This window comes from Vidua chalybeata, chromosome 5, assembly GCF_026979565.1.
Source record: "Vidua chalybeata isolate OUT-0048 chromosome 5, bVidCha1 merged haplotype, whole genome shotgun sequence".
NCBI classification, from domain to species: Eukaryota; Metazoa; Chordata; class Aves; order Passeriformes; family Viduidae; genus Vidua; species Vidua chalybeata.
In genome coordinates, this window is record NC_071534.1 from 69,792,939 (window position 1) to 69,820,262 (window position 27,324).

Sequence of the window (27,324 nt, forward strand, 5' to 3'; positions counted from 1 at the left end):
GGGTTGGTGGCAGAACTCAGGTTTTAATTGTACCTCCCAGTTTTCAGTCTCTCCTTCCAGGTAATGAGCAACAGGACAAGAGGAAATGGCCTCAAGTCGTGACAGAGGAGGTTCAGGTTGGATTTTAGGAAAAGTTTCTTCATTGAAGGAGTGGTTAAGCATTGGAACAGGCTTCCCAAGAAAGCGGTGGAGTCGCCGTCCTTGGAAATGTTCAAAAAATGAGTGGATGTGGCACTTGGCTCTATGGTTTAGTGGGCAGGGGGGGTTTTAAGACAAAGTTTGAGTCTGATGATCTTTGAGGTCTTTCCAACACAATGGTTCTGTGATGCCCCAGCAATGGAGAAGGCTTTTATCTCAAACTGTAGGAGTGCCCTTGGTAGATGAGCAGATCCAGGGGACAGAGGGTGCTCGGTGCAGGCTCTGCCCCACCCCTTCCCCATCCCCTTCTCCTGTGTATCCATCCCTCCAGCCCGGGGTGTTAAGTGCCGTTGGAATCAGGTGCTGTGCAGGAGGTGAAGGTGTTATTATTCAAGCCACTGGTTCCAATGAGATTATCCAGCCTAATGGAGCAGCTTGCGTGGACCTCCTCTAAGCCTGAATTTTCACTGTCAGAGGATCCCCAGTCAAGTGGAAAATTAGAAGGAGAAGGGAAGAGGGGGTTGTGCAGAGGAAAAGGGAGAGGATGATTAAGTCCTCTAGAAATTAATTCATAACTAGAGAAATGGAAATAATAACTCCCCAAGCCAATGGACAATCCCCAGCAAACATATTTCAATTTGGAAGCCGGCTCTGCTGCCGGTGCATCGTTTGCTTTCTGGCTCCTGCTGCTTCATTGATTTAATTTTCCACCCAAGGTGTTGACTTTGTCCTGGGATTGTGGCTCGGGCCAAGGCTCGAGTGGTTCAGAGCCCCCTCACTGCTGCTGGTTGCCCAACCTGCAATGCCTGCTGTCGGGAGCACTGGCTCGAAGGCAAAGGCTCCACTTTTTAATTCTCTTTGGGTTTGGTTGGTTTTCTTTTTTTTTTAATCTTCCCCACAGGAATGGATGCCAGTATCCAACAGGTTCAGAAGCTCTTGTGCAAAGCACACGAAGGCTTGGTGGAGGTCACAACCAGTTCCACCCTGATAGTAAAATGTGTGGGCTGGGATCCCTCACACTGTCCAAGGGCAGGACAGGACCTGGTCAGAGGCTCTGGACTGTCAAAGCTGTTGGGTGAAGCAGCTTCTGAGCACAGTTGGATATATTTAATTCAAAGCCAGCATGGCTTTATTTAATAGCAGTGATACAAACAGCAGATTTGTCCCCTGTTGTCAGAGATATCACAGCACAGGTTCATAAACAGTTTCTTACGACCTGGCTCCCAAAAACCACATCCTCAGCCATGAAAAGCCAGACCTCTTTCGCAAAATCTGTGTGGATCTCAGAAATGGCAAAATAACAATGCAGAGCTTTTGGTCACAGCCTGGTCCAGTGGGAGGTGTCCCTGCCCATGGCACAGGGGTAGGAGCTGCACGATCTTTGAGGTCTCTTCCAACCCAAACCATTCTGGGATTTTATGATTCTGTGCCAGGACTGTGGGCTCAACTGAACAGCCACACGAAACTGAGACACCAGGCTGAGTCAGGGACAGAGGATCTCCAGCTGAGCCTTCCATCCCAGGGGTTCCTGAGCTCAGAGACCTTCTCAGCCTGGCTGGGTTTGCACAAGCAGCTGCCCCGAGACGGCCTCGAAATGAGGCTGGAGAGAGTTAACAATTGTTTACCCGATTCCCCAGTGCAGCTCTGTGAAATGTTACTGCTTCCCGGAGGCACAGAATATAATTTTGCCTTAAAGGTTAATAGTATTCGACTCACTGAGGGAAGAAAGGAGTGCTCAGGAAGCTCTTTCATTCAGATCCCAACCTGCTGCACTTCAGGTGGTACCCAGGGCTCTGGTCACTGAGGGGAGTTGGCCTCTCCTGGCCAAATCCTGCTCTCCCTCTCCTGCTCTTTGCCAAGAAAGATCTCTTTCCGGGGACTCAGAAGTTTCTAGCACTGAATTTAAATTAAAGGTACTCCTCCTGACCTCGGGCAAGAGTCAGCCCCTTACTCATGAAATGCCAGTGGTATCTCCGTGCTTTGTGGAGATTTATCAACCCTAATAGTGATAAATTCTCCAAAACAGAGTGGGGAAAAAAGCCCAATCCTTGTGGCAGGGAGAAAGCTGAGTCCTCACACCCAGAGGCCAGCCAAGAACAGCCTCAGTAGAATTTGGGGGTACAGATACAGGTCAGAGGATGCTTCATCCATAGCTACCAGGCAGCTGGGGACTGGGAAGATGCTTCCATGAGGAAGCTTAATGTGCTTTTTAAGCCTCTCCCAGAAGAAAAGGATGCTGGAAAACAAAGCTGCTCCCAAGTTTATGTGCAACCATGCCAGATGCTTTGGTCCGCTTTCTTCCTGCAGCCACAGAGGGTTTAGCTGAGTGTCTGTCACAGTTTCTCATCAGGCAGAAGCTGTCTGGGCCTCCCTGGGCTCTGGGTAACACCTCACAGTGTTTGTTGCCTCTGAAGCCTGTTCCAGGGTGGTTGTGGTGGTCCCTGGCTGGATCAGACAGTGCCTGCTCGCATTCAATCCTCCCAGGCTGCCTCAGCGCCCTGATCCTGAGGGATGACAGGCTCCTGGTGGGTGTCTCCTTGTGTTTCCTCCCAGACACAGCAATGGGAACACCAGGCTGGCCTGGATGGATTCAGGGCTGTGTTTAATGGGCAGTGTGTAAGTCTGAGGCACACATGAGGCTCAGAGAACCTCTGCCCAACTCTTGCTCCTGCTCTCTGCTCCCTGCTGCCTCCCCAAGCTCTGGGCTCAGATCACTCAAGGAAGAGGCTGACATTTGCCCTTTGCCCAGTTGGTAGCCACAGACAGAAAAGCAGAATAATCACTGGGACAAATACAAGCTGCAGAGCACTCCCCAAGCTCCATGAGCCTCCCAACAGATCCATCACCTCCCCCAGCAGCTCAGGAGAGGATGTGAGCCATGAAAGGCAGCAGAAGTTAATCCTTGTGCTGCATAAACCAGCCAATAATATGCAGGAGGTTTCCTATTAACCACCACACATCCAGACAATTACTCTGATTGATTCCAATCAGGTTTTACACCAGGCTTTATCCATCAGCACAAAGCTTCGCTGCCTGTTAATATCATGGGGAAAACCATTCCTAATGGAAGCTGCCAAACTCTACAGCATCAGCATTAAGCAGTCACAAGAAATGATGAAGCAAACGCAGCCTTGGGATGGCTGGGGGTTTGCAAACTGCGTGGAAAGTGCAATAAAAAATCTATTGGAGTATCCACACAACACCGATAACTCTCCCTGTGCTCTGAATGGATTTCTGTTCTGATGGGAAGGAGTGGGGAGATACCTGGAGGTAGATGTCTCCTGCAATCAGGATTATTACACGTGAGGGATGGATGGATGGATGGATGGATGGATGGATGGATGGATGGATGGATGGATGGATGGATGGATGGCATCCATGTTTTTCTCTCTGCTGCCTTTTAGAGGGAACCTTCCCCTCTGTCCATTCCAGCAGAAATTCTGTAATCTTTGTGTTTTCTCTTTTTAACACATTTGCAGCAGACACAGTGACCAAAAGGAGGGTGCTGGATGTAAGAAACAGAGATATCCCTGAACTTTAGAGACATCAATCAACTATTACTTTCTCAAGGTGGGGATGAGAATTTGTCCTCTGCCCCCTGCCCTGATGCCAAAAATCTCTGTGCAGCAAAGGGCAAGGTGCACGAGGAGGATGCTCTGCCTCAAACTGTTCAGCCTTGAACTGTTGCTGCCAGAAGCAGCATGAAAACATAAAATCATAGAATATCCTGAGCTGGAAGGGACCCTCAAGGATCATTGAGTCCAGAAGGAAAGTCCCCGTGGGAGACCCTGCAGGGTGAGACCAGTAGGACCTTCCTCCATAGGGAGGAGGTGGCCAAGCCATCCCAAAAAACCACACTGAACACCCCAGAGCCTTCCAACCCCAAACACAGCTATAAAATCCCTCCAAAAAATCAGCTAATCAGTGACACAGTAGGTCCAGCCCAATAGCTCTGCCTGTAGCAGCTCCTTGGGCCCCTCTTAGTTATTCACCCCCAAAATCTGAACCTGGGGCCTTCCTCCCAAGTCACTCCCTCTGTGTTTTCCAGGCATCTCCTCCAGGATGTTTTCCAGCCCCCTCCTGGATGCCTTATTGATGTGTTGCTGCCTCTTCTATTAGGGAAGGTACTCCACAAGCAAATGAATGCCCTTGTCAGGGATTTCCCTGGTGGCAGTCTCAGGTGACAGGTTCACTTCCAACCAGCCACTCTGCAGAATCCCTGTCCCACACTGATATTCCCTCCCCTAATCTGTTAATTGTTTGCCTCCAGCGCATGGATTTAGCTGTTTTGGCCATAATGATGAGATGTTCCTCAGCCTGCTGTTAAATAAGACCTTAATCCAGAATCATGGGTAGGAGCTGGGCAGTTGTCCTTGCTCATCCCATGCCAGTATGGATTAAAATCTTCTCAGCACTTAATCTCCTTGTATTTTCAGTTCACCAGCACTAAATTACCAGCTCTGCACCTCCAGAAGATGTCTGTGGTCACCTTTACACACTGTCCTCCCCCAACATCAGCTTTCTGCTTACTTTTTTCCCTGACTTGATCAGTTTCCCCCCAATTTTTTTTTTCCTTTCTTACCCAGCAGTAAAAATACCCAACACTTTCAAAGTGCTATCAATATCACAAAATACTTTTTTTTTACCAAAGCCCTGGGTTATTTTGTCAGATGTTGAGGAGAAAAAGCAATGGCAAACAGCCCAGAGCACTGATCAGAAAACCTGGTTCAGCTTATTAATTTAACACCTGGCATTGGCTGCCTTGTGCAGCAAGGTCCATAATATGGATTCCAAATAATTAGAGGAAGGTCAGGGGCAGGTACAGACCTTCTGCCTGCACTGAAGCAGCCAGCTCAGGCACAGCAGGTGGGAGATGCTGACCTCAGATTTATGTAGGGGTCTCATTCCTAGTCAGTGATTCAATATCTAATTAAAGCGTGTGCAGCACCCATGGAGGGATTTGTTGGAGCTGCTCTGAGGAAGCACCAATTGGACCAGAACTTTGTGAGAAGCAAATCCCTATTCCCACCCAGGAATGTCCCACTCTCTGGTCTCAAACAGCCCCTGAGGTACAAATTTTATTTTCTGTGCTTCTGTAATAACCTTGAATTGTTCCCTCTGATTTCATGGGTGTTTAAAGGAAAGAATCAGAGATTTCTGCCTGTAGCCTTGCCAAGGAGGACACGTATGAACTGGAATGCTCAGCCAGGGCCAGGCTATTAATTCCAGCCCTAATTCCTTCCTTAGGCCCAAAAGCCCCAAAATTTAGAGGAGAAATCCTTACATCTGAGGAGTGACAGTTCCAGTTTGCAGTGACACATATATAGACCTGGGTGGAGGCAGGAGAGACACTCAGAGAGCTCTAAAGATATTTAATAACTTAATTCCTCTGGAACAAGAATCGTGATGCATCCTGAGAAACTCTTCTAAGGAGCTTTTCTTGTAACACATGAGGAAATTCACTCAGAGGGTCTGTGGGATGCTGGGTGATTCAAGTGGTTGATGATTATTTCCATCCTGCTGCAAGGCTGGTGTTTCTTTCCTTGCAGCTTCCCTCCATCCCTTCCAACACAGCTCAATCACAGTTTGTGTTTGTTTTATAGATTCCTTTCCTTACTTTCCCCCTTGGGTCTTTGGCAATTACCACATGCAAGGAAAGGGGATCCTCAGCACCAAGGAGGTGGCTGGAAAAATGGAGCCAGCAGCAGCAGCAGCAAGTCAGATCCCTCTCTGCCACAAGAAACTGATCCTGTTAAAATAACTCTTCCTTTATCCCCAGTCTGACCAGAATGGGTGTCCACCAGCTCATCCCAGAGCTCACAGTGGGCACAGATCTCACAAGACATCCACATTCAGCAGTTTTCTCAAATCTACGATTTAGTCTGAGGTCCTGCAAGATCCATGCAGTAATTCCCTGAAGACTTCTTGCAGCTCAGCTCAGGGATTTCTCCACCCTCCTATCTCTCACGACCTTGTCACAATGAGTGGCAGGTTGAATTTTAGACCAGCTGGTGGCTGTGACATTGACACACCTCACGCTGGAATCGTTTAGGTGAGCGGATAAAGTTGTCTTTCAAAATCCACCCTTTAAGCATCCCCCATCACACATCCAAAGGAAATCCATAAATCCAGCACCTGTCCTCCCTGTACGCCAGGAGGGAGCAAAACTTCGAGTCAGCTTTATTTTTTTTTAAGGATGTAGAACCTGAGATCCACAGGAGAAACATCACCTGCCCATGGAACCTCGAGTTTTAGATGGAAACCAGAAATCCTGATGCCTGGTCTGCAGGGAAAAGACCACTTCATAATAAACCCAGCACGACAGCACTGATCCAAACTTCATCAACTGCAATCAAAGGCAGGAAAACAAAGGAGGGGATGGAGGGACACAGCAAAAATGAGAGAGTCGAGATGAGCCGAGCACACATTTTAATGGGGATTTGGACTCCCCGCTGCTACTGCTGAAAGGCTTCTGCAACAATCTTGGCTTCCCTTTCCTGGATTTACGGAGCTAATCAAACACAATTCAGTCTGGACTGTGAGCCAACAAAATCCACAGCTGGTGAGAGGGAGTTTGGGAGCAGGAGCACGGGGTGGCGGAATGGGAGAGAAGCCTCTGCTCCAGGCAGCACAGGGAAATGGCCAAACACCACCCCAAAGAGCCAGAGCGGCCAACCCTGCCAACAGCAGAGCCAGGGCCACCTCCAAGGAGTGCTGGGCAGGGGGAAGAGCAGTTTGGTGGCTCCATGTCTGCAAAGGGCATCCAGACTCCTCCTGGCTGGATGGGCAAGGCCAGGGTGCTCATCAGGCTCTACTCGAGCAGCTCTGGGTCAGTGCTGGGGGCTGGACTAGCAAGGACACAGATCAGGGGGTTTTCATGTGCAAAGTTATGTTTGAGAGGCTCTTGAAAATGCAGAAACGTAGAAATGGCTGCAACAGCTCAGCCCAAACATCCATAGAGCAGGTCATTCATTCTCCCACTCCAATGGCAGAAAAAAAATGACAAAACAAAGATAATAAAGTGAAAATTCTCCTGGTTTAAGCTCCCAGCTTCCAGCCAGCACTGGCAAGGGACTGCCTGCCCTGGAGCCTGCACTGATGTCATTGCATTGAACAGCTCTCAACAGATCTTTCTTTCATTAATTTGTCTAATTGCTTTCCAGCCAGTTGTGTTGCTGGCCTCCATAATGTGCCTCTCAGTACTGCACAGATGAATGATACACTGTATGAAAATGTCCTTTCTTCTGTTTGTTTTAATATTCTGCTTGATAATCTCATATAAAGTTCCCCAGATCTTGTGTTATGAGAAATGGGCAGTAATCATCCCTTCTTCGCTGTCTTCATTGCACTCCTGATTGTCTGGATCTATTGTGGCCCTCTCAGTCATCTCTCTTTTAAGATGAAAATTGCCAAGTCACACAATCTCTCCTTGTGTACCTCTGACAATCCTGAAAAACCCTCTCTAGCACCAATTACCTTTTCTACTTCATTCTTCACCCGTTTTTAGCTCGTTTATAAATACACCAAACACCCTCAGCAGACATTCCCATGGGACCCTCCCAGATACTCCCTCCCTCCACCACAACCCTTTATTCATGGTCTTTGTTTCCCACCTTTGAACTGGCTGCTGATCTATCAGAGGACTCATCTTCCTGTCCCATGACAGCATTGTTGAGGTTCCTAGCCATGGGAAAAGTATAAATTCCTTTGTATTAACCACATCATCCCTATCACACGGACTTTGATTTATTTAAAGAACAATAATTGACTCGTGACACCCACCGCCCTCCCCCAGTGTGTCATGTGCTTTTTTTATTCATCTATTCTTAATCATGGCTCAACCAAATTAGTGGGGGAAAAAAAAATATTCCATAGAATCACAGAATCCCAGAATGGTGGCTTGGAAGGGATCTTAAAGATGATCTAATTCCAATCCCTCTGGTCATGGTTGCCTTCCACTATCCCAGGTCGCTCCAAACCCCATCCAGCTTGGCCTGGAACACTTCCAGGGATGGGGCAGCCACAACCTGGATTCAAATTTCATGGTTTCAAATTCCAGATCTTGAACCTTTCAGGAGTTTGATTAAAAAAAAAAAAAAACAAATATATATGTTTTCCACCTTTCATTCTTCCATCAAGGCCAGAATAGGTAATGAGGTGTAGAGCAGATTTAATAACGTGGCAATTTCACACCAGAGTTTCCCAAGATCTTGCAGTGAACATCACTTTTATGCTGTAAAAGCATTTTTTTGCTGATGCCTCAGCAGCAGCCACTTCACACAGCTTGTGCCCTTTGGAAAGTAAACTTCCGGGGGAACCTCGTTAAATTTTAATCAGTTATTTTTATGAGGTTAGCAATGTGTTTCCTATGTGGGCTGCCTGATGATTGTTTTGCAATTCACGTCCCAGAGTCAGTAATCTTTTTATTCTTTTTTTTTTCTTTCACTGAGTGCAACTTCTAATTTTAAATAATGTCTCTTGACTTTGCCATTTAAGTAGGTATTCTAATTCTTTTTTCATTCACTTTTACTATCTTTAGGTATTTTTTCATAGGTCATATAACTTCACAAGCCTGTTACATGATGTTTTTATGCAGGGTGCTGTGGGGCACTGCATCTTTTATTTTAACCTATCTGCTCCTTTTAACAAGCTACTCAATTTTATGTTGTTTCCACTTTGAAGTTGAACTCCACAGTAATTTTTATTCATTTATTTTATTCTGCCTCTACAGGACACTGAATTTGAGCACCACGTGGTCGCCCTTTCAGAGCAATGCACTGAATATCTGTGTCCTGCAGCACGCCCTGGGAGTAAATCAAGAATAAATCCACATTTGTGTCTCTTTCCCTGGGCATGCAGGTAGGAGCTCCGAGTGTTGTGACATTTGCTCGGTGCATACGAGGCCACTTGAAGCCTCTCATTACCACATTCTCTGCCCTCCCAACCCCTTGCATTTCTCTCAGCGTGTCATTGTCACTGTCACAGCCTTCAAGTGGTCAATAAACCAGCCTTAACACCGTGCCCTTCCCTGGGGACACCTTGTCACTTGTGCACACATTGACCTTATTTTCTTTCTTTGATTTTTACATTTTCTTTAACATGGAAGCCCTTCCTTTATCATTTTGGCCTCCTCTATTGTTCCTGGGTGATTTATGCCATAAATGAGCTTCCCTTTATCGAGGTTTCAGGCTGTGCATCCCATTAGCATCTTCATTTAAAGCAGACTGTGCACAGGAGCAAGTATATTTTTAATTCTGTCTGATTGCCTATTCTCACGTGCCTTGATTAAAAGGGACATTCATTGGGATTGATTTTTGATGCTTTAACCTGAATTTTATCAAGTTCCAATCCAATTGCCTTCCAAGGATAAAGGCATGTTATGACTTCACCTTTAGACAATGAGTTTCAGCCTTTAAAACCTTTTCCTTGCCTAATTTTTATTTAACTGGCAACAAATACCTTCCTTCCTCTGTCACTTCCCACTCTTTGAAAAGGTTTCCTTATTCTTTCCAAACTTTTCCTGCTCTGTTTTCTTAACTAATGCACTGAAGCATTTTCTCTGTCCCTGGCTTTGCATTTGAGAAAATGCCTCCATAAAAACGTTGATTTTTAGCCCGTTATCTCAGCAGTGTGAGTCTTTCCTCCAAGATTTTCCTCCCACTGTCCCCCTGCAACTGGGAGCTGTGGCAACATCCCATTAGTGCATTGAACAATACCAGGAAATATTCTCTAATCCCGGGGCCATAAGACATGGTCTGACCACAGCCACATTATTGAACTCTATTAACTTCCAAAACACCTCGTGGAAACCCTCCCTGATCCGCTTGATTCCCAAACACGTCCAGGAATTGTTTGAAGGAGCTATAGCTGGCCCAAGCCAAACTCCATCCTAATAAATTTGCAGCATTAGGAATTGTCTTCCAGTGCCTATTAATATTCTATGGAGATGTTTCAATTCCTGCTCTAAATATATGTTATATGGCCCAGCACCACGGGATTCCTCCCACTGGAGTCTCTCTGATTGTCCTCAGAAATGTGCAGAGATGTTCTCCTGCCACCAATGGCTTCAAACTGACAGAGGGCAGATTTAGGTTGGAGATTAGGAAAAAATTCTTTATTGTGAGGGTGGTCAGGCCCTGGCACAGGTTGCCCAGAGAAGCTGTGGCTGCCCCTGGATCCCTGGAAGTGCCCAAGGCCAGGTTGGACAGGGCTTGGAGCAACCTGGGATGGTGTCCCTGCCCATGGCAAGGGGTGGAATGAGGTGGTCTTTGAAGCCCCTTCCAAACCAAACCATTTTATGATTCTGGCAGACCCACACCGGTCTCTTCTTGCCCAAACATCTCTTCTAGCCCACCTGAAAGCCTCTCTTATCTCTGTTTGTGGTTTTTTTTAGGTTTTTTCTCCAATGCAAAAGGAAGAGCTGAAGTGTCCTAACCTGGTAAACCAGGGAAAAGAACCTCTTCAACATGAACACTGTAAAATACAAACCAAGGCAGCAGGAGAAGACACTTATTCCATGTTCCCACCCTACAGAGCTCTGTCAGTCTGTCCACCAGTGCAGTGACCCTGGGCCTGCTCTGGACCCTCCCAGGGCTACACCAATGTAACCCTGGTCAGATTTACTCCTCCAGGATTATGCCAATGTAACCCTGATCAGGTTTTCTGCTCCAGGATTATGCCAATGTAACCCTGATCAGGTTTTCTGCTCCAGGATTATGCCAATGTAACCCTGGTCAGATTTACTCCTCCAGGATTATGCCAATGTAACCCTGGTCAGATTTACTCCTCCAGGATTATGCCAATGTAACCCTGGTCAGATTTACTCCTCCAGGATTATGCCAATGTAACCCTGGTCAGGTTTTCTCCTCCAGGATTATGCCAATGTAACCCTGGTCAGTTTTTCTCCTCCAGGATTATGCCAATGTAACCCTGGTCAGATTTTCTGCTCCAGGGTTATGCCAATGTAACCCTGGATCTGTTTTCCTGCTCCGCTTGTGCTGGAAAATGTGAGATAACTTCATGCCAAGTATCCCAAAGGGGCATCTGCAGGAGTGACAGGCAGGCCAACAAATTCCCATCCACTTTGGGAGAGATGTTTCATCTGCAAATGGGTTGTACATGACAGAGACAAGTTGCTATTTCAGATTTTTAAAGATATGCTATAACACTGCTTGGCCTTAATTTTGGGCTCCAGCAAGCTATTGATTTTTTCATTCTTTATATTATGTTAATGATGTCATGATCATATCAGAGCAGCAATGTACTCCTGCAAAGCTCCAGAGTGCAATATTTAATAGATACTGTTAGTATTAATTGATTTTGCTATAATTCATTCTACACATGTTTTCACGCTTAAGGGTTGGGTTTTTTGTTGTTTGGTGGGGTTTTTTTTTGTTGTTTTTTTGGCTTTTTTTTTATTTTTTTATTAGCAGCAAATTCCCTAAACATCCAGGCAGAACGAAAAAGTCAAAGCATTTGCTTCTCTTATTTTTAAATTTGGGAATGGGGGAAGTGGGGAAGGCTGTCCTCTGCAGCTCACCCCAATCAATAGCAGACCAAGTGTAACACTCAATAACGGGACTGATGTGCTCCTCAACAACTCAAGAGGCCATCAAATGATCTTTTGCCAATTGGACAGATGAGTTTATGCTGTGGGTCCACTCCCCTTCCTTTCTCATCAGCCCTTTCTGAGCCTAATCCAGATGCCCCATCCCTGGAAGTGTCCAAGGCCAGGCTGGACAGGGCTTGGAGCAACCTGGGATAGTGGAAGGTGTCCCTGCCCATGGCAGGGGATGGGACTGGATAATCTTTTAAGTCCCTAACCATCCTAGGATTCTGTAATTCTATGATCTTCTATCAGATAAAACCAGGAGGGAATTCTTCAGGTCAGGATTTTTTTTTTTTTTTTTTTTAATGTCCTTAAAAGCAGAGAGGGGAACAGAGAACAAAGATTTACTGTTGCCCTACAATTCCCCACCACACAGGTCCAGGTACACTGAGACCCTGCCCAGAGATACTGCAAAGTTCAGAAAATTTTCTGGAAATAAACTTTACAAGGATGGAAACTTAACTTTCAGGATGGAAATATCATTTCACAGGATCACAGAATAATGAGGTTGGAAGAGGCCTCTAAGATCAAATCCAACCTATGCCCTAACACCTCAACTAGACTATAGCACCAAGTGCCATGTCCAATCTTTTTTTAAACACATCCAGAGATGGTGATTCCACCACCTCCCTGGGAAGACAATTCCAGTACTTTACTATTCTTTCAGTGAATTTTCTTTTCCTAAATTTCTGCTGTTTTGGCTAGTCATACACTGAAAGTTATTTGTGAGCTTGTTTGCAGGGCTGGGGCTGGGTCAGGATGAGGAAGGGATCAGGTTGATTCGCTTGTTTGCATTTTCTCTTCTCCCTGAGAAAAGCACAGAGCTAAAGCCCTTGGCAAGCATCCCAACATCCTCCTCCTCCTCCTGTTATGAACTGGCTGCCTCTTCAGAGGTGCTGGGTGGAAAAGGGCCAGGGCCACCTGCAGAAAAGCCACCTCTGGCCCTGCCACATCTCAGAGATGCTCTGCTCTGCTAACACCTTATCAGGCCAGGCAAGCTCTGAGAGACTGGGGGCAGACAAAGCAGGCAAGCTTTGGATTTCAGTTATCTGAACTGAAATCCTGCCCTCTTGCCCTGCACAAAATAACCCCATGCTCCCTGGCAGGGCTGCCTGGCATCCCTTCCAAACTGGAGCTGGGGTCTGGCTGCCTGTTCCCAGCTCCTGGGGAGCCACAGGGAAGGACAGGCCCAGGGGGGGCTCCTGTCCCTCAGCCACAGCTGAGAAAATCTGCAGGCAAAACCTCTTTGAGGTGGGGGTTTGGGTCTGAGAGACCAAAGGAGTTTGGTTTTGTTGTGGTCATCTCCTCACCTCAGCTCTGAGCCATTACAGTGGGGTTTCCCTAATAAAGGGGACTCATTAATACAGGGCTCCCACTAACCCAGGGGCCTCATTAATACAGGGCCCTCATTAATGCTGGTTTTAAACTGAAGGAGGGTCAATTTAGGTGAGATATAGAAAGATTTTTTTTTCCCCAGTGAGGGTGGTAAAATACTGGCAGAGGCTGTCCAGAGAAGCTGTGGCTGTCCCTGGTCCCTGGGAACATCCAAGGTCAGGTTGGATGGGGCTCTAAACCACCCTCACCCCAAAATATGCACCAAGCTAGCAAGGGAGGAGCCTTCCAGGCATGGGAAGTTAGACTGAGTTAGATTGAGGTTATTTTCTTCACATGTCTCAATTAAAATGCAGATCTCCTCCAGTGCCTGGGGCAGAGGGGCAGGAGGCATTGGGAATGAGATATGGGAGGGAGAAGCAAGGCATGGGGAGTGCTTGCTTCATCCCTGTCTGCCTTAACCCTTCTGCTGCCACCCCTGCTCTAACAGAAGGGATAATCAAGGAATTGCACGTGTGTTTGCACCTTGTCATGTCTGCCAAGGCTCCTTCTGCTCTAATTGAACAAACTCAAAACCTACTCAGACAGTTGTGAGATGAAATGCTTATTTTTGTGCTTTATATATGCGTTATACATGCTTTTTATTATATATATATTTTATATATTTATTTTATATATATATATAAAAAAAAAATATATATATATATATATAAATTTTTCTGCAGTCATCACATCCAGCTCCCAACAGGACTTCTGCAATCCACCCCTTGTCCAAAATGCTTCAAGCCTTAGGATCTCACACCCACTCCTGAGGTGAGGAACTGTTACTCCTGTCCTACAAACAAGGGGCTAAAACACAGGGAAGTGAAGGACTGGAGTCATTTTAAGTCGGGCATTGTTTGAAATGGTCGTTTAAGGCTCCTCAGTAGCTTCTAAAAGAAACTGGCACTTCCAGAGGGCAATTATTCCACTGCCTTCAACACCTCAGGGTCAGGAGGAATGTGCTCAGAAAAAGTCCTTGTCTTCATTGTCTGCAGAGACAGGAAACCGAGGAGCAGATGAGATAAATCCCATCCTAAGTAATTTGTCCAGAATCATGCAAGGTACTATGGCAGAGCAAGGAAATTAATTCTGCTCTCTCTTGCCTAAGGAAAATCCTGTAACCAGTGGATCATGCTGACGTTCCTTTCTCAATGTACCAAGGGGTTCAGGACGTGTTTTCTCCAGCCAGAGCCTGTCCCAGATCTTGTCTTACAACAGTGACTCAGTCCTTCAGCCCACAGCAATTCCCACTTCCCTGACCTTCTCAAATCCCTTTATCCAGGCTAGGCAGAATCATCCTCCAGCTCCTCCACTCTGTCCCAGCAGAGATTTCAGCATTTCCCCTCCTCCTCAGAATATTTATCTCAACTTTTCCTCAGCTTTCTCTTCTTTTTTTTTTTTTTTTTGCCACAAGGCGACCAACAAAAAGACGTGCTAATTGGACCCACAAGGATCATCCAGTCCAACTCCTGGCCATGCACAGAACACCCCAAAAATCCCACCCTGTGCATGAGAGCGTTGCCCAAACACTGGCGAAACTTCCCAGGCAGGGAAATTAAAAGAAACCTGCTCTTTCTTCCATTACCAGGTGGATGCTTTCTTGCAAGAAACAGCCAAGCTGTTTGCTGTGGGGCTGCCCCATGTCCCTACAGCACACAAGGAGGCAGTGGCAGGAGAAATTCAGAGCCAATACCTCTGTTCTTCACTGGGAATTTGGCCTTCCCTTCAGGGGATGGCAAGAAAACACATTTTCTTTGAATATCCTGGTTTCTTGCATCCGTATCTGAAGTTGGAAACAATGGAAGATGTTCAATAAAACAGGAACATGAGTTGCTCAGAGCCACTCACCAAGCAAAAGAAACGCAGATGTTGCTGGGGTTAGGAAGAAAAAGACTCTGAGGAGGATCCCTCACATAACAAAGCCCCACAGCAGGATGAGAGAATCTGCTGCAAGCCCAGAAGCTCCTGTGAAGTCTCAGAACCTCCCTCCAGGACCACAGTTTTGCTTGGAAGGGAGTCCTGAGCTGGAAGGGACCCACAAGGATCATCCAGTCCAACTGCTGGCCCTGCACAGAGCAGCCCAAAAATCCCACCCGGTGCGTGAGAGTGTTGCCCAAACTCTTCCTGAGCTCTGGCAGGCTTCATGCTGTGACCATTGCCCTGTGGAGACGGTTCCAAAAATACCCAATTCAGAAGTATCAAAAAAAAAAAATAATTAAAAATAAAATCTCCCTGGTACAGAAGTCAAATGGGAAAGAAGCATCTACCTCTGCAGCTCTGCTTGGGGATGGATTTCAGGGGATGTGGGAGCAATAGGGAGAGTTAGGGGCTGTGCTGGTGGCACAAGGAGAGATTGGGTGGCGGGTCACTGAATGTGGGAACAAGCAACAGGAGATATTGGGAAGGAATTCCTGGCTGTGAGGGTGGTGAGGCCCTGGCACAGGGTGCCCAGAGAAGCTGTGGCTGCCCCTGGATCCCTGGGAGTGTCCAAGGTCAGGTTGGACAGAGCTTGGAGCACCCTGGGATGGTGGCAAAGTGTCCCTGCCATGGCAGGGCGGGGAATGGGATGAATTTTGAAGGGTTCTTTCCACACAAATGATTCTCCGATGGCCTGAATTTATGGACAGAAGTGTGAGCAGATCCATGGAGAGACTGAGGCTGGATAAAGACACACCTTAAAGGTTTGCTGTGCTATTCTTTAGGAGGAATTTCTCCCTGATCCTCCCCTGCTCCAGTCCCTTGTGAGACTTGTCACAGGTGGAGGCTGATGAGATGTCACAGAAGCAGCAGTGGCAGCACAAGGCCGATGTTCCCCACCCCGGGGAGGGCTGGTTTTATGTGCCATTTTCCCTCACTGGCAGCTCATTGGCTGCAGAGGCACCGGGGAGCACCTGACAGCAAGACAGATTCCCTAAAAGAGAGAGATTCCCTACAAACAGCCCAGCCCCCTGACACTCACGGAGTGCCACAACCCTGCAGCAAAGCCTAGCTCTGCTTCTTTGCAAATCAGGGCATTGCAAGACTTTAAAATTCACAGGAGGAGTGAGAGCGGTCACGTTGCAAAACCCACAGAATTTTGTCCATTCTGAGAATTTGAGAGGGGAGAACATCCCAAACACTCAGAGAGAGCTCTAAAGTCACTTGAGATGTCCTCAAGACTCCATCTTATCCTGCAGAAGAAAAGTAGATTCTGTGCCATATTTGTCAGCCCCAGGTCTCACACCTGGGGTTCCCCAGTTGCAGCACAGGAGGGATGAACCATTGAATTGAGTTCCTTGCATAGATAAAACCACCTATAATTCAAACCCTCCTTATATTCTTGAGATATCTGTGCTTAAGCACCTGAATTATGCCTTATTTTGCTGCTTCTTGAGGTCTGAATCTCCCTGCTGGCTCTGCCAACATCCGTGTTGCAATTCAAGTCAGGGAATACTCGTTCCGTGTGACAGTCCCTGTAACTTCGCATCTCAGCTCCAGTGCACACCTGATTTTTAAGATTTTTAAGGTTGCTCAGGGTGGCCATGCAGCTTTCCCCTGCCCCTGTTTCCTCCCTGGATGTCTCCCTGTGGGATATGTAGAAATTTCACCCAGACACCTTCCCCTGAAGGGGCTGAACTTTCTGCAACGCTAAACCCGAGCTGCCAATGTTCCTGTGACGGAGACAAATCCCAAGTAGGGCACCAAACTCACAGGGCTGCATGAGGAGAAAGCTTCTGCTGGAACCGCCTGCACAAGCTAATTATCTTCCCACCCTTCCCCACTGCCCTCCAGCGAAATAAGCTAATCAAAGAAAAGGTGGTTATCAAAACACATTTACCACACGCCTGCGTCTTATGGCCCACAGTGCCCAGTGCTGTCCCTGATTTGCCTCAGGCAGGTACAGCCACTGAGATAATCAACCTGTGAAGGGCACGGCTCTGCCCTGCACTGCTCGGCTCACCAGGGCAGTAGAAGTGCTCCCGAAGGGGACACGATGGCACTGAGGGAATGGATGCAGCGATGGGTCGGTTCTCCAGGACTGGGGATCTGCTCAGAGGGGTTTATTCAGTGTTACCTGTAGAGAAACAGGATTCCCAGGAGCCTCTGATTCACTCTGGGCTTTATCACCATCAATAGCCACGCTCCCAGTGCTGAGAATTCCCTCCTCCTCCTCCCTGGGCTAAGAGCCCCGATCTCATTTCAAAAGGCCATTGCAGAGCTGTCACATTTGGGGCTATTTCCTTGCTCCAAAGGTGTGAAAGGATGGGTACTTTAGCTGTACCTCAGCAGGCAGATCAGAGATTCCCCAGGCTCGGGGCAGGATGCTTTGATGCCCCCCTGCTCTTCTTCCCTCTGAAACACCGGCTCCAGTTTCCATAACTGCCTGGGAAGGAGTGGGAATTGCTCCGTGCCAAGGCCAATTTTGGGAAGATGACTCCGTTTTCAGGTGGAAGGGGCTCCCAGGCCAGCTGTGAGCTGGGAGGAGTCAAACCAAGACATCCTGAGAGCTCATTCACTCCTGCCTTTGCCACCACTGACTGCCAAACAAATGACTGGAGACTTTCAAACCAAATGAAAGGATTCAGATTTCCTGGAATTACTTTTTTTTCCCCCCCAGCATTCATGTTTTTCTTCCCGTCATGCAGCAGCACAGAGCTGGAAATCTCCTTTGCAGTGAGAAATGTCCACAAACACCTCGGACACACCGGGGTGTTGAACTTAACAGCTGAAGTAGCTCTGAGTCTCTCCTCTCTGATGGGGAGGTACAGCCCAGATGGGCTCGGATTTCCAAGAAAAAACAGGATTTGAGCTGGAAACCACATTCTCCATGTGGCTGCTCCATCCTCAGGAAGATCAGGACAATTATCAGGTACCTTTGACAGCACTCACAGGTGTCTGAAGGCTTCAAGAGCTGCCCCATGGCAGGACAGCCTTGGGGCAGGAAAGGATAAAGATTTTCCTGTAAAAAGTGGCACCAGCCATGACTGTGAGAGCCAGAGGGTGGTCAGACAGTGCAACAGGCTCCCCAGGAATGTGGTGATGGCCCCAACCCTGCCAGAGCTCAGGAAGAGTTTGGACAACGCTCTCAGTCACCTGGTGTGATTTTTGGGGCTGTTGTGTACAGGGCCAGGAGTTGGACCTTGATGATCCATATGGGTCCCTTCCAGCTCAGGATATTCCCTGATTCTATGGCTTTTTCATCATTCCAGGCAAGTGCAAAACACCTCCAAATTGCTGCCTTATTGGAGGGATTCCAGTTTGCACCTTGGGAAAAAATAGCGTGGGGAGTACAAGGCAGGGACAGCTGAGGGTTTATAGGATCACAAACCCCTGCAAGAGTCAGGAAATCCCTCTTTTTGTCACTGCTAAAGCTCAGAGTGGCCCAGGAGTGATATTCCAACCTCCTGCCCCTCTGAGCCCCTGAACCCTGACCCACACAGCCCCTTCTGGAAGCAGCACTGGAGGAAAAGACTGTGAGGCAAAAACAAGGAGGTAAAAAAGGGGGGAAAAAAGAAAGAACAAAACCCCTCGTCCTGAAAGAGTCACAGGCTTTCAGACAGCAGAAAGTCGAACAAGAAAAAGACCCTTCAAGAAAGGTCTTATTGCAGCCTGTGCAGGCAGCTGTGGTTACCTGAGACTCTCTGGTGGTTCAGAAGACTTTGACCAAGAAAGTTAAAGCCAGGGGCGATCAATGAGCTCTGCCACAGGCAGTGCATCAGGTTACCTGCTGAGCCCAGACACCGCGAGCTGCACTTTGGAACTTCTCCCTTTTTTTTTCTCCTGGTCTGGCAGTGAGTCTGAGTGTGGATAACAAACCTCGCTCCCCCTCCACTGTGATCACTAGAAAACAGCTTGTTTAAATGCCTATTTTTTCCTCTTCATGTCATGTTAGAAAGGAGAGCTGTAGTTTCAGGGTGATGAGCTGTCCACACAAGTGGCTGTGGTGGATGGGAAGAGGTGGAGAGCAGGAGGATGTGGAGGGTCACTCCCCAGACAGCGGGGTGGGTGCCTGCTGCCAGAGAATGGCATCAAACCCCTCTGAACAGGGCTGGCTTTTTGTTAGGAGACCAAAAAAATTCTCCTATTGATGCCTCAGGTTTGAGCTTTTGTATTTTTCACATTCTGTGCTGCTTTAGTGTGTGGATCTGAGTTTCATATTATGGGATGGTGAGCTCTCTGCACAGAGCAGGGAGACAAAACAATTCCTGCTCCAGCTGGGCACCAAGGACAAATGATCCAAAGCTCAGGCCCAGGAGCACAAACAGCGTGGGCTGGAGAGAGAAAAACAAGCAGGATGGGAGTGCCTGGGCTAAAGCTACAATTAGATAATTAACTCCAATATGCAAATGGACCAAAATTTATAAAAGTGTGGGACCTCGTGACTGGTTGTCCATTTTGGGACCATTTTGGTTCATCTTGGGTGCAGCCCTGGCTGGGCTCTGGTGCTACCCAAGGTGGATCCATGGAGGAGATCCTTGGAATAAATCCCTGCTTTATTCTTTAGCTCTGCCCAGCCTCTGCTCCAGCTCAGCCTTCTCAAGGCATCACTGTGGCTTCTGAGGTGTCTCATAACAGCAGGGATCCCAAAAATTAATAGTTAATCCAGACCAGCTCCACCTGAGGAATTGTGTGTGGGAGATTTTGGCCATGCCTGGACTAACCCAGAGCCAAAGGGATCCAGGAAGGTGACTGGTGTGGCCCAGATGTGAGAGACTTATGTCACTGCTTCTTCCACAGGGTGAGGATGCCTTCAGGAGGCCACTGGATCCTATTCCCAAGGTTTAGGAGCAGCAGGATCTGCTGGCACGTGCTCTGCAAAGCCAACAGAGCCAGCCCGGGTGCCTTGGGGAGGCTCTGGGTGCCAGAAGGACACACAGAGGACACGAGCAGCTCCTCAGAGCTGAGCAGAGGAGTGCAGGGAGCAGAGCCAGCTCCTGGCTGTGATATCTCCAAGCAGGACAGACTGGAGATGCTTAAACAATCCCTCTTCCCTCCACAGCAAATGTCAGTTCCTCTAAACCAACAGTGCTTGTTGACTGCTTTGCTCAGTCTCCAGGGCTGGTAAAGACTTCTGGGGGAGAAAGAAATCACAGATGCCCAAATGTTTCATTCTAATGGAAAAATAATAATAATAATAAAAAAAATAATGCTTCCTTTCAGAATGACTTTTTATTTTGAAATCTCAAGCAGTTTGCTAAAAACTGAAATCAAACCCCCAAACAAGGACTTCTGAAGTCTAAATGAATCATTCTCCAATTACTAAATGGAATCAGCCCCTTCCAGAACAGCTTTCAAGAACATTTCTTATTAAAAAAAAAAATTGGCCATTGCGAGCTGGAGGGGAAAAAAAAAAAAAAAGTTTTGAAATATCACAAGTTCTCCCAGAAAATGGGACTGATTCCCTCCCTGATTGCAATTAATGACCTGCCAGCCAAGGAGTCCCCAGACCTGCAAGGGCAGATTCCAGAGCAGAAGGAGGCTGGTGCCTGGGGGTGCATCCTCCCCAAGGACAGCTTGTGTGTGTTCAGCTATTCCTATTGGAATTAGATGGATGCTGCATGGGATGAAATGAGGCAGCAAAGCCAAAATCCAGGAGTGTCGCTAACACAGCGCAGCCCGGGACAGGTCCCTTTGCACCCAGCAGGGGATTTCCCTGCAATAAAATGTTGCCCTTCTCTATAGGGACGCTGCTTTTCTGCCCCAGATTTCCAGTTTGGGTGTTAAACATAACCCAGGGATGCTGTGCAGGGCTGAAAACCTGCATGGTGACCACATGCAGATGTTCCAGTGAATGTACATAGAATAATAGAATGGTTTGGTTAGAAGGGACCCTCAAAATCACCCAATTCCACCCCCTGCCATGGGCAGGGACACCTTCCACTATTCCAGGTTGCTCCAAGCCCCATCCAGCCTGGCCTTGGACATTTCCAAGGAGCCAAGTGCAGCCACAGCTTCTCTGGGCACCAGTGCCAGGGCCTCACCACCCTCACAGGGAAGGATTCCTTCCAAATAGCCAATCTAGAATTAGGGAGGGCTCTTTAGGTAGCTGAAGGGTTTCCCCCTGCTCTGGGGATAAAGAGCTTGAGCTATTGGGAAAGAAGGAAGAGGTGTGGTTACAGCTTGGGTATGGGTGAGACAGGAGTAACTTGCCAGAAGAGTGGTCAGATTTGGGTGGCATCTTTGGGCAGTGCTGCCTCTGACACAGGAGGAAGCTGTTGAATTCATTTCAGGCTTGCAGTTAACTTTGCTTTGCTCTCTGCAGTTCCCATCCGGGCTGGTGACATTGCTGTGACCTTGCAGCAGGCACCCAGTGCCAGCTTTGCAGCCTGGTCCATCCCCACCGCTCCCAGCCCAGCCCCTTTCCTTCCCCCGGAGACCTCACCGGCCAGCGAGAGCCACAATTTCAATTTACACCAAGTAAATGATTCATCACCGCCTAAAGAGGCCTGAGCAGAGCTGGGAGGGAGCAGAGCTGGGAGAAGGAGGGGGGACAAGATGGGGGTAAAGATACAGAGATGAAAAGCTCCGGTGGCCTGCTCTGTATCAGCTCCTCTCCTCGGGGCAGAAGCCAATCAATCCTCCCCCCCTCTCTCCTGCAGCCGTCTGTGGGTCTGTCTGTCTCTGCCTCTCTCTCAGAGGACTCGAGTTTCTCGGTGTAAGGTTAGGACAGCAGAGCTGTGGAAATCGATTCCCGAGCCCTGGCACGCTGCCCTGGGCACAGACAGCGCGGCTCTGCCAGGAGAAGGTGGATGGGGAGCCAGCCCCAGACCTCTCAGTGGTGGGAGCTGAGGATAGCTGGAAATGGGGGTCTGGGGATCAGCCCTTGGAGGGAAAATCCCAAAATAAGAGAGGTGTGCATGGGAGAGGCAAAACCACCATCCCATTTGTCACTATTGGACACAAAATGAGTATACAGAAGCTTGGTAAGTTCAAAAGAGGAAAAGACTTAATTTTACTTTTGACCTTGCAATATATAGAATTCCAAAAGTGACAGTGGATTGGAGGATGGAATTGCCACCTCTCCAACCACACTGGTCAAACCAACAGTCCACCAATTCTCTCCTCCCACAAAGAAGAATGCAAACCAATCATTATTTACATGAACAGTGCGTGAGAACTCCAGTGGAAATATGTAAACATTATCAGAAGGCATAGAAAACTTTTAAAAGAACTTTAAAACTTTTAAAAGAACTATAAAAGAAAACTTAGCACTTTAAAAAATCAGGGCAACACCCACTGGGCAGTTTTCACCTGTCTCCCAGTCCAGCACTGCTCCTCTTGATGGTTTATACTGGAGGAGGGTGAGGGAACAGCGTGGCTTTGCCCAAAAACCTGGCTCCCAGCCCTGCTGTACCCCAGCTCTTGCACAGCCCAGCTGCCTCCTCCATGCCTTCCACATCACTGGATTCAGCCCTGCACTGGGAATCCCCTGGGATTCCTGACTGGGAGGGAAGAGGGAAGGGTTAGCAGCCAGGATGGGAAATGTTTATGGCATTTTTCCCCAGGGATCCTTGTGCAGGAGTTGTTGATGACGTATCCCACTTGAGGAAAAGTCTGTTAATGAGGCTTGAGGGGTTCTGATGTGCAAAAATTTCTAATGAGAGACTCAGTATTCCAGTGTCCTTACCCTGAATATCCTGTGCAGCCAAAACTTGTTGAGTGGGATGTATTTGGCTCCTTTGCTCTCAGGGCTGCCCAAAAGGATGAGGAAACTGAGACTCAGAAAGGAGCACCTGAGGCTGCACTGAAAACCCCTCCCAAACTAGGACTGAAAATCAGATTTCTTAACTGCGAGGAAAACTAGAGGGAAGCAACAGACTTGAAGTGGGATTTGATAACATTTGCCTTCAAAGTGCTTCAAAAAAAAACCCCACAGGGAGTCAGTCTCAGTGACCCTGCTGCGAGGTACATAAATAAGAGGTGTTTCTCTTTTCCAGATAAGGAATCAGAGGCTAAGTGACCCGAGGGAGGAGGGCACACTGCCATCAGCCAGGCCCAGACTCCAGCCACACTTCTCCCTCAAGGATTGAGCCTGCACAGAGATGTTTTTTTCAACCAAATTGAATCTGCCAGCCCCACCCATCACCCTCCATTTCATTTCCAGTACTCCTCAGGAGGAGCTGCAGCACACTCTGCAGTTGTCTATGCCCCTTCTCTCTCCTTTTGGGGAATTACTGCTGCATGTTTTGATTGTTTGTTGCCACTGACCCTGGATGCAAGGAGGTGAAATGTCCAGCATTGCTGTGGTACAATCAACGAACAAATCCATGCCTTTCTATGCTGCTTGCACATATCTGTGCTGTCCCTTCCCTGACAGCAAGCACACGGTGTCCTGGAGGATGGATGCAGGAGGAGATGGGATGGAAACACACTATAAAGCTCTGTGTCAAATGGAAATATCCTCAGGTTGGCAGGATGAAATTTTTCTGGGCTCTTACCCACCACGCCACAATTCAGGACTGATTTGCCAAGGTTCCCTTGAACAATTCCAGAGCATGAGCCCCATTTTTGGACATGTTTTGGGACGGATCCCCCAGATCTGATTTGAAATTAGGCAGACTGCCGTGGTTTTGGATGAGGGTCACACAAGCTGACAGAAGCAGAGCATTCGGAGCATCGACAGAAGGCTGGAATATGGTCCAGGTTTGTTCCCTTCTGTTCCAGCAAGGAGAGGTAGCAAAGTCTATCACTTCAACTGGATCCCTGTCTCCACCTGGAGATTTTGCAACTCAACAGGAAGAACTCAGGTGAAGACCAACAAGAGCAGGGCCCATCAGAAAAACCCTCCAAGGCTGCCAAGGACACGGTGAGGCTTGGAGTGACAACACCCTGCAGAGCCACTCTCAGCTGGAACCCTGGGCTGGACAGATCCCGTGCACTTCCCAGGCCACTGTCTCTGCTGAGAGGGGCTTGGCAAATGAGACCTCCCTGCCACTCAGAGCCAGGAGCTCAGCCAAACTGACACCTCCACGGCTTTGGCAGAGGGCTCCCTGCAGGAGGAGATCACTCAGGGAAAGGCTGCAGAGAGGCAACTTCAAGATCAACAGCATCACTAAAAAGCTTAAGGAAAAACAAGAATGAACTGACATCCCAATATTGAGGACACCTGGATCCTTGTGAGGCAGTGGGTAAACCAGTGCCACAAAATAATGGGAGAGTGGAATGAGGCCCCTGCTTGGCCTGTTAAACCATAAGGTCCCAACGAGAGCTGCCTTGGAGTGGATCCCATTTATTTACTGGGATCTGATTCCTCTCTAAGGGCAATGGAGATCATGACAAGTCCAGAAGAGGAGAAGTTCAGGTCAGCAGTGGAAAGCTGGAGGTGCTGAGACAAGGGCTATTGGTCAGTGTCAAATTCCCTTGAATGGAATGGAAACCACCAGGAAAATGTGACCCAGAGAAGAGCTGCTGGAGTGTTGAATTCAGAACACATCAGGCTGCTTTGCTGGTGCAGTCAGCAAACTGATGGAGAAGCTCCGTCCAGCCTCTACCACCCTTCTTTTCCCTCATCTTACAAATAAAACCTTTCACAGTTAAGCAAAGTCTCTCCCCAGCAAATACCAGAGACTTTTTAGATGTACCTGGCTCAACCAAGGACTCAGACAGCATTTTGCCCCTCTACCTTGATGCCTTAAGTTTTATCTTTCATATTTTCCAGATTCTGTACTGCATTCGTGTGTAACTCCAAACTTCATATAAAGTGTTGGCAAGTTCTCCTCACAGCTCAGTCAGACAAAGCAATCCTTTTCCAGCCCTAGAACCAGCTTGGGTTTTGGGCAGCTTCAGGCCCAAAAAGTGCAAGCAGCAGGGAATTGAGGAGAGCAGTCTGGGAGGATGGGACTGTATAACCTGGAGCAAGAATTGGACAATGAACCCCAATATGGAAATTGACCAAAACTTATAAAAGTGTGAAAACTCGTGACTCAGAGTCCATCTTGGGTGTAGCTACAGCCAAGCTCTTGCACTGCCCAAGGTGTATCCTGTGAAGACCTTTAATAAATCTCTACTTTATTCTTTTAACAGGAAATCCCTATGCACGAAAGTAGATAAATAATCTGGATCTAGTTGACTGATTATTTAGCTTCTTGAAAATAAACCATGTGTAGTGTGCTGCTAAGTGCAAAGCATAAGAAAAAGGAAGTGTACTTTTTTCTCACAGTGGTAAGAGATGATGCAGTGAGGTAAGCAAGCACATTTTGGTCCTAAGAAAACTGTTATATTGAACACCCTGAACCTGTTTGTTTCAGAACGCTTCCATTACTGAGTTTGCTTTAGAATCAAGGGTTAAAATTATCATCCAAATAGTTAAGATTATCATCTTAAAGGGTTGGATTATCATCCAACCATCACTGTTTTTTTAGGTTTTAACAATGTCACTGCTCACTTCATTTTGGTGGATATGGCTTTGCTACCAAGTAAGTCGGGGTTTTTCATTAAAAAGTCCTTACTCCTGCTAAAACACTTCACAAAAACTATTTACTTCTTTTGTTCTCTTCTTTTCTAGTGAATTGCTTAGGTGGGACTTTTTGGCTTCTGTCCAGTTAGCTATCCTTAAGTTTGAGGTGAAGTCTCCAAAGTCCTATAAGGTGTCTTTTAACCAAATTAAAGAGAGAAACTCCTAAGCTTTTCTCCTTTTTAAGTAAACAAAAAAGTAACTTTTTTTTACTCCATCAATAAGGGACACATTCCTACGTAACATGATTTAAGGTACACGTATTACCTCCATGCATTGACGGTAAAAACCACTTAAATCCTTGCTTAATGAAGAGAACTACTACTTGCCTGAACAGGCTCTGTTCCAGGCAGCCTCTCCGGGCATCAGCTGTGTTAGCACGAGGGCAGGTGGTGGGGACAGGCAGGGCTGGCACGGTGGCAGAGCCCAGCAGGTACTCACGTGTTGTGGAGGACGCACCATCCGCAGTGCGGGTCTCCCGAGCCCAGGCACTCGCTGCAGGTCTCGTGCTGGCTGCACGACTCCACGGGCACCCTGGTGAGCTGCAGGAGGAAAGGGGACAACCTGTCAGGCTTCTCAGAACGGCTTGATGGAGGTGCCACCCTCCCTGTCCCCTTCCCCTGGTGCCCGTCCGCCCGCAGGGACTCCCGTGCAGCGCTGGGCAGGCAGGGGGATGGGGATGGTTTGCTCCAGGGCTCAGCCTGATAGTAAAAGGGTTTTAAAATCACGGGGATCTGGGGAGTTAGAAGGAAAGTTAGGCTTAGTGGGCCCTGGGAAAATACCCTGGGAAAGTACAGGCCTTGTACTTGCTAGAACTGCACCTGTGTAACCAGTATATGATAAATAATTGTTAGATGTATGATTGTTTAGTAATTAAATATAATTACTGTTTAATCATAAGAATAATCATGAGAAACTGTGGTCAGGGGGCTTGAGAAAGATCATGCTTGAATAAGATCAATGTATACAATAGAACAATATAAGTTTAATAATTAATATGTAAGTTGTATAATGATAGAATATAAAATATGTTCAGCTCGAAAGCCATGTCGGAGTCAGATTTGGGTCTGTGGTACCCCTGATTCCCAGAGCTCTTCAATAAAAGCACCTGCATGTAATCATATTCCTTGATTATGTGTGTTCCTGAATGCTAACAAGCCTGGTGCAGCCCCTGTCCACATCCTGGTCAATGTCCCCTGTGGCTTTTCCCTCTCGCTGTAGCCCTTCGTCACTTGCAGGATTTCCCAGCAATCAGCATATCAGGCAGGCTGTGGGGATGTGGTAGCTTGAAATTAAGTTCATTCATTGCAATTGGGCAACAGGAGATCTTCTTCAGCAAGGTAAACTCCCTGGATCTCATTGATCTCTCTGGTTTTGGACTCTGTTGCTTTCTGGCTTCCTGTGAGAACTGAGGTCTTGTGATGTCTTTGTCTCCCTCCCACGACCTCCTGCCACCACCAGTCCCCAGTGCCACCACTACTGCTGGTCCAAGGAGAGCATTAGCTCCACTCTCCATTGCCCATGCATCTTTCCAACCATCTCTTGTCCCGTCCCTGGAGAGGGTGCTCCCAGCAGGAGAGGGACAAAGGCTACCAGGCTGGATATTTTCTTGCTGTAGCCCTGCTTTTGCAGCTCAGAAGGCATTAGAGTAGGACCTGAAACACCCAGGTACTGCCAAAACACCGCATTTTATCATCTATTTTTCTTTTATTTTTCCTTTTTAATTAAGGTATTTCAGCGAGAGGTTTCAAAGGTTGAAGGGACTGCCCAG

At 47.6% G+C, this 27,324-nt stretch overlaps 1 protein-coding gene across 1 annotated transcript in view; it reads right to left on the reverse strand.

Moving 5' to 3' along the window:
• PLXNA4 (plexin A4) overlaps positions 1 to 27,324 on the reverse strand; it is a 440,787-nt gene that overhangs the window by 122,847 nt on the left and 290,616 nt on the right. The window contains exon 5 of the mRNA XM_053942305.1: positions 25,995 to 26,095. Within this exon, the coding sequence (XP_053798280.1) occupies positions 25,995 to 26,095 (101 nt within the window). The remainder of the gene's footprint in view (positions 1 to 25,994; positions 26,096 to 27,324) is intronic.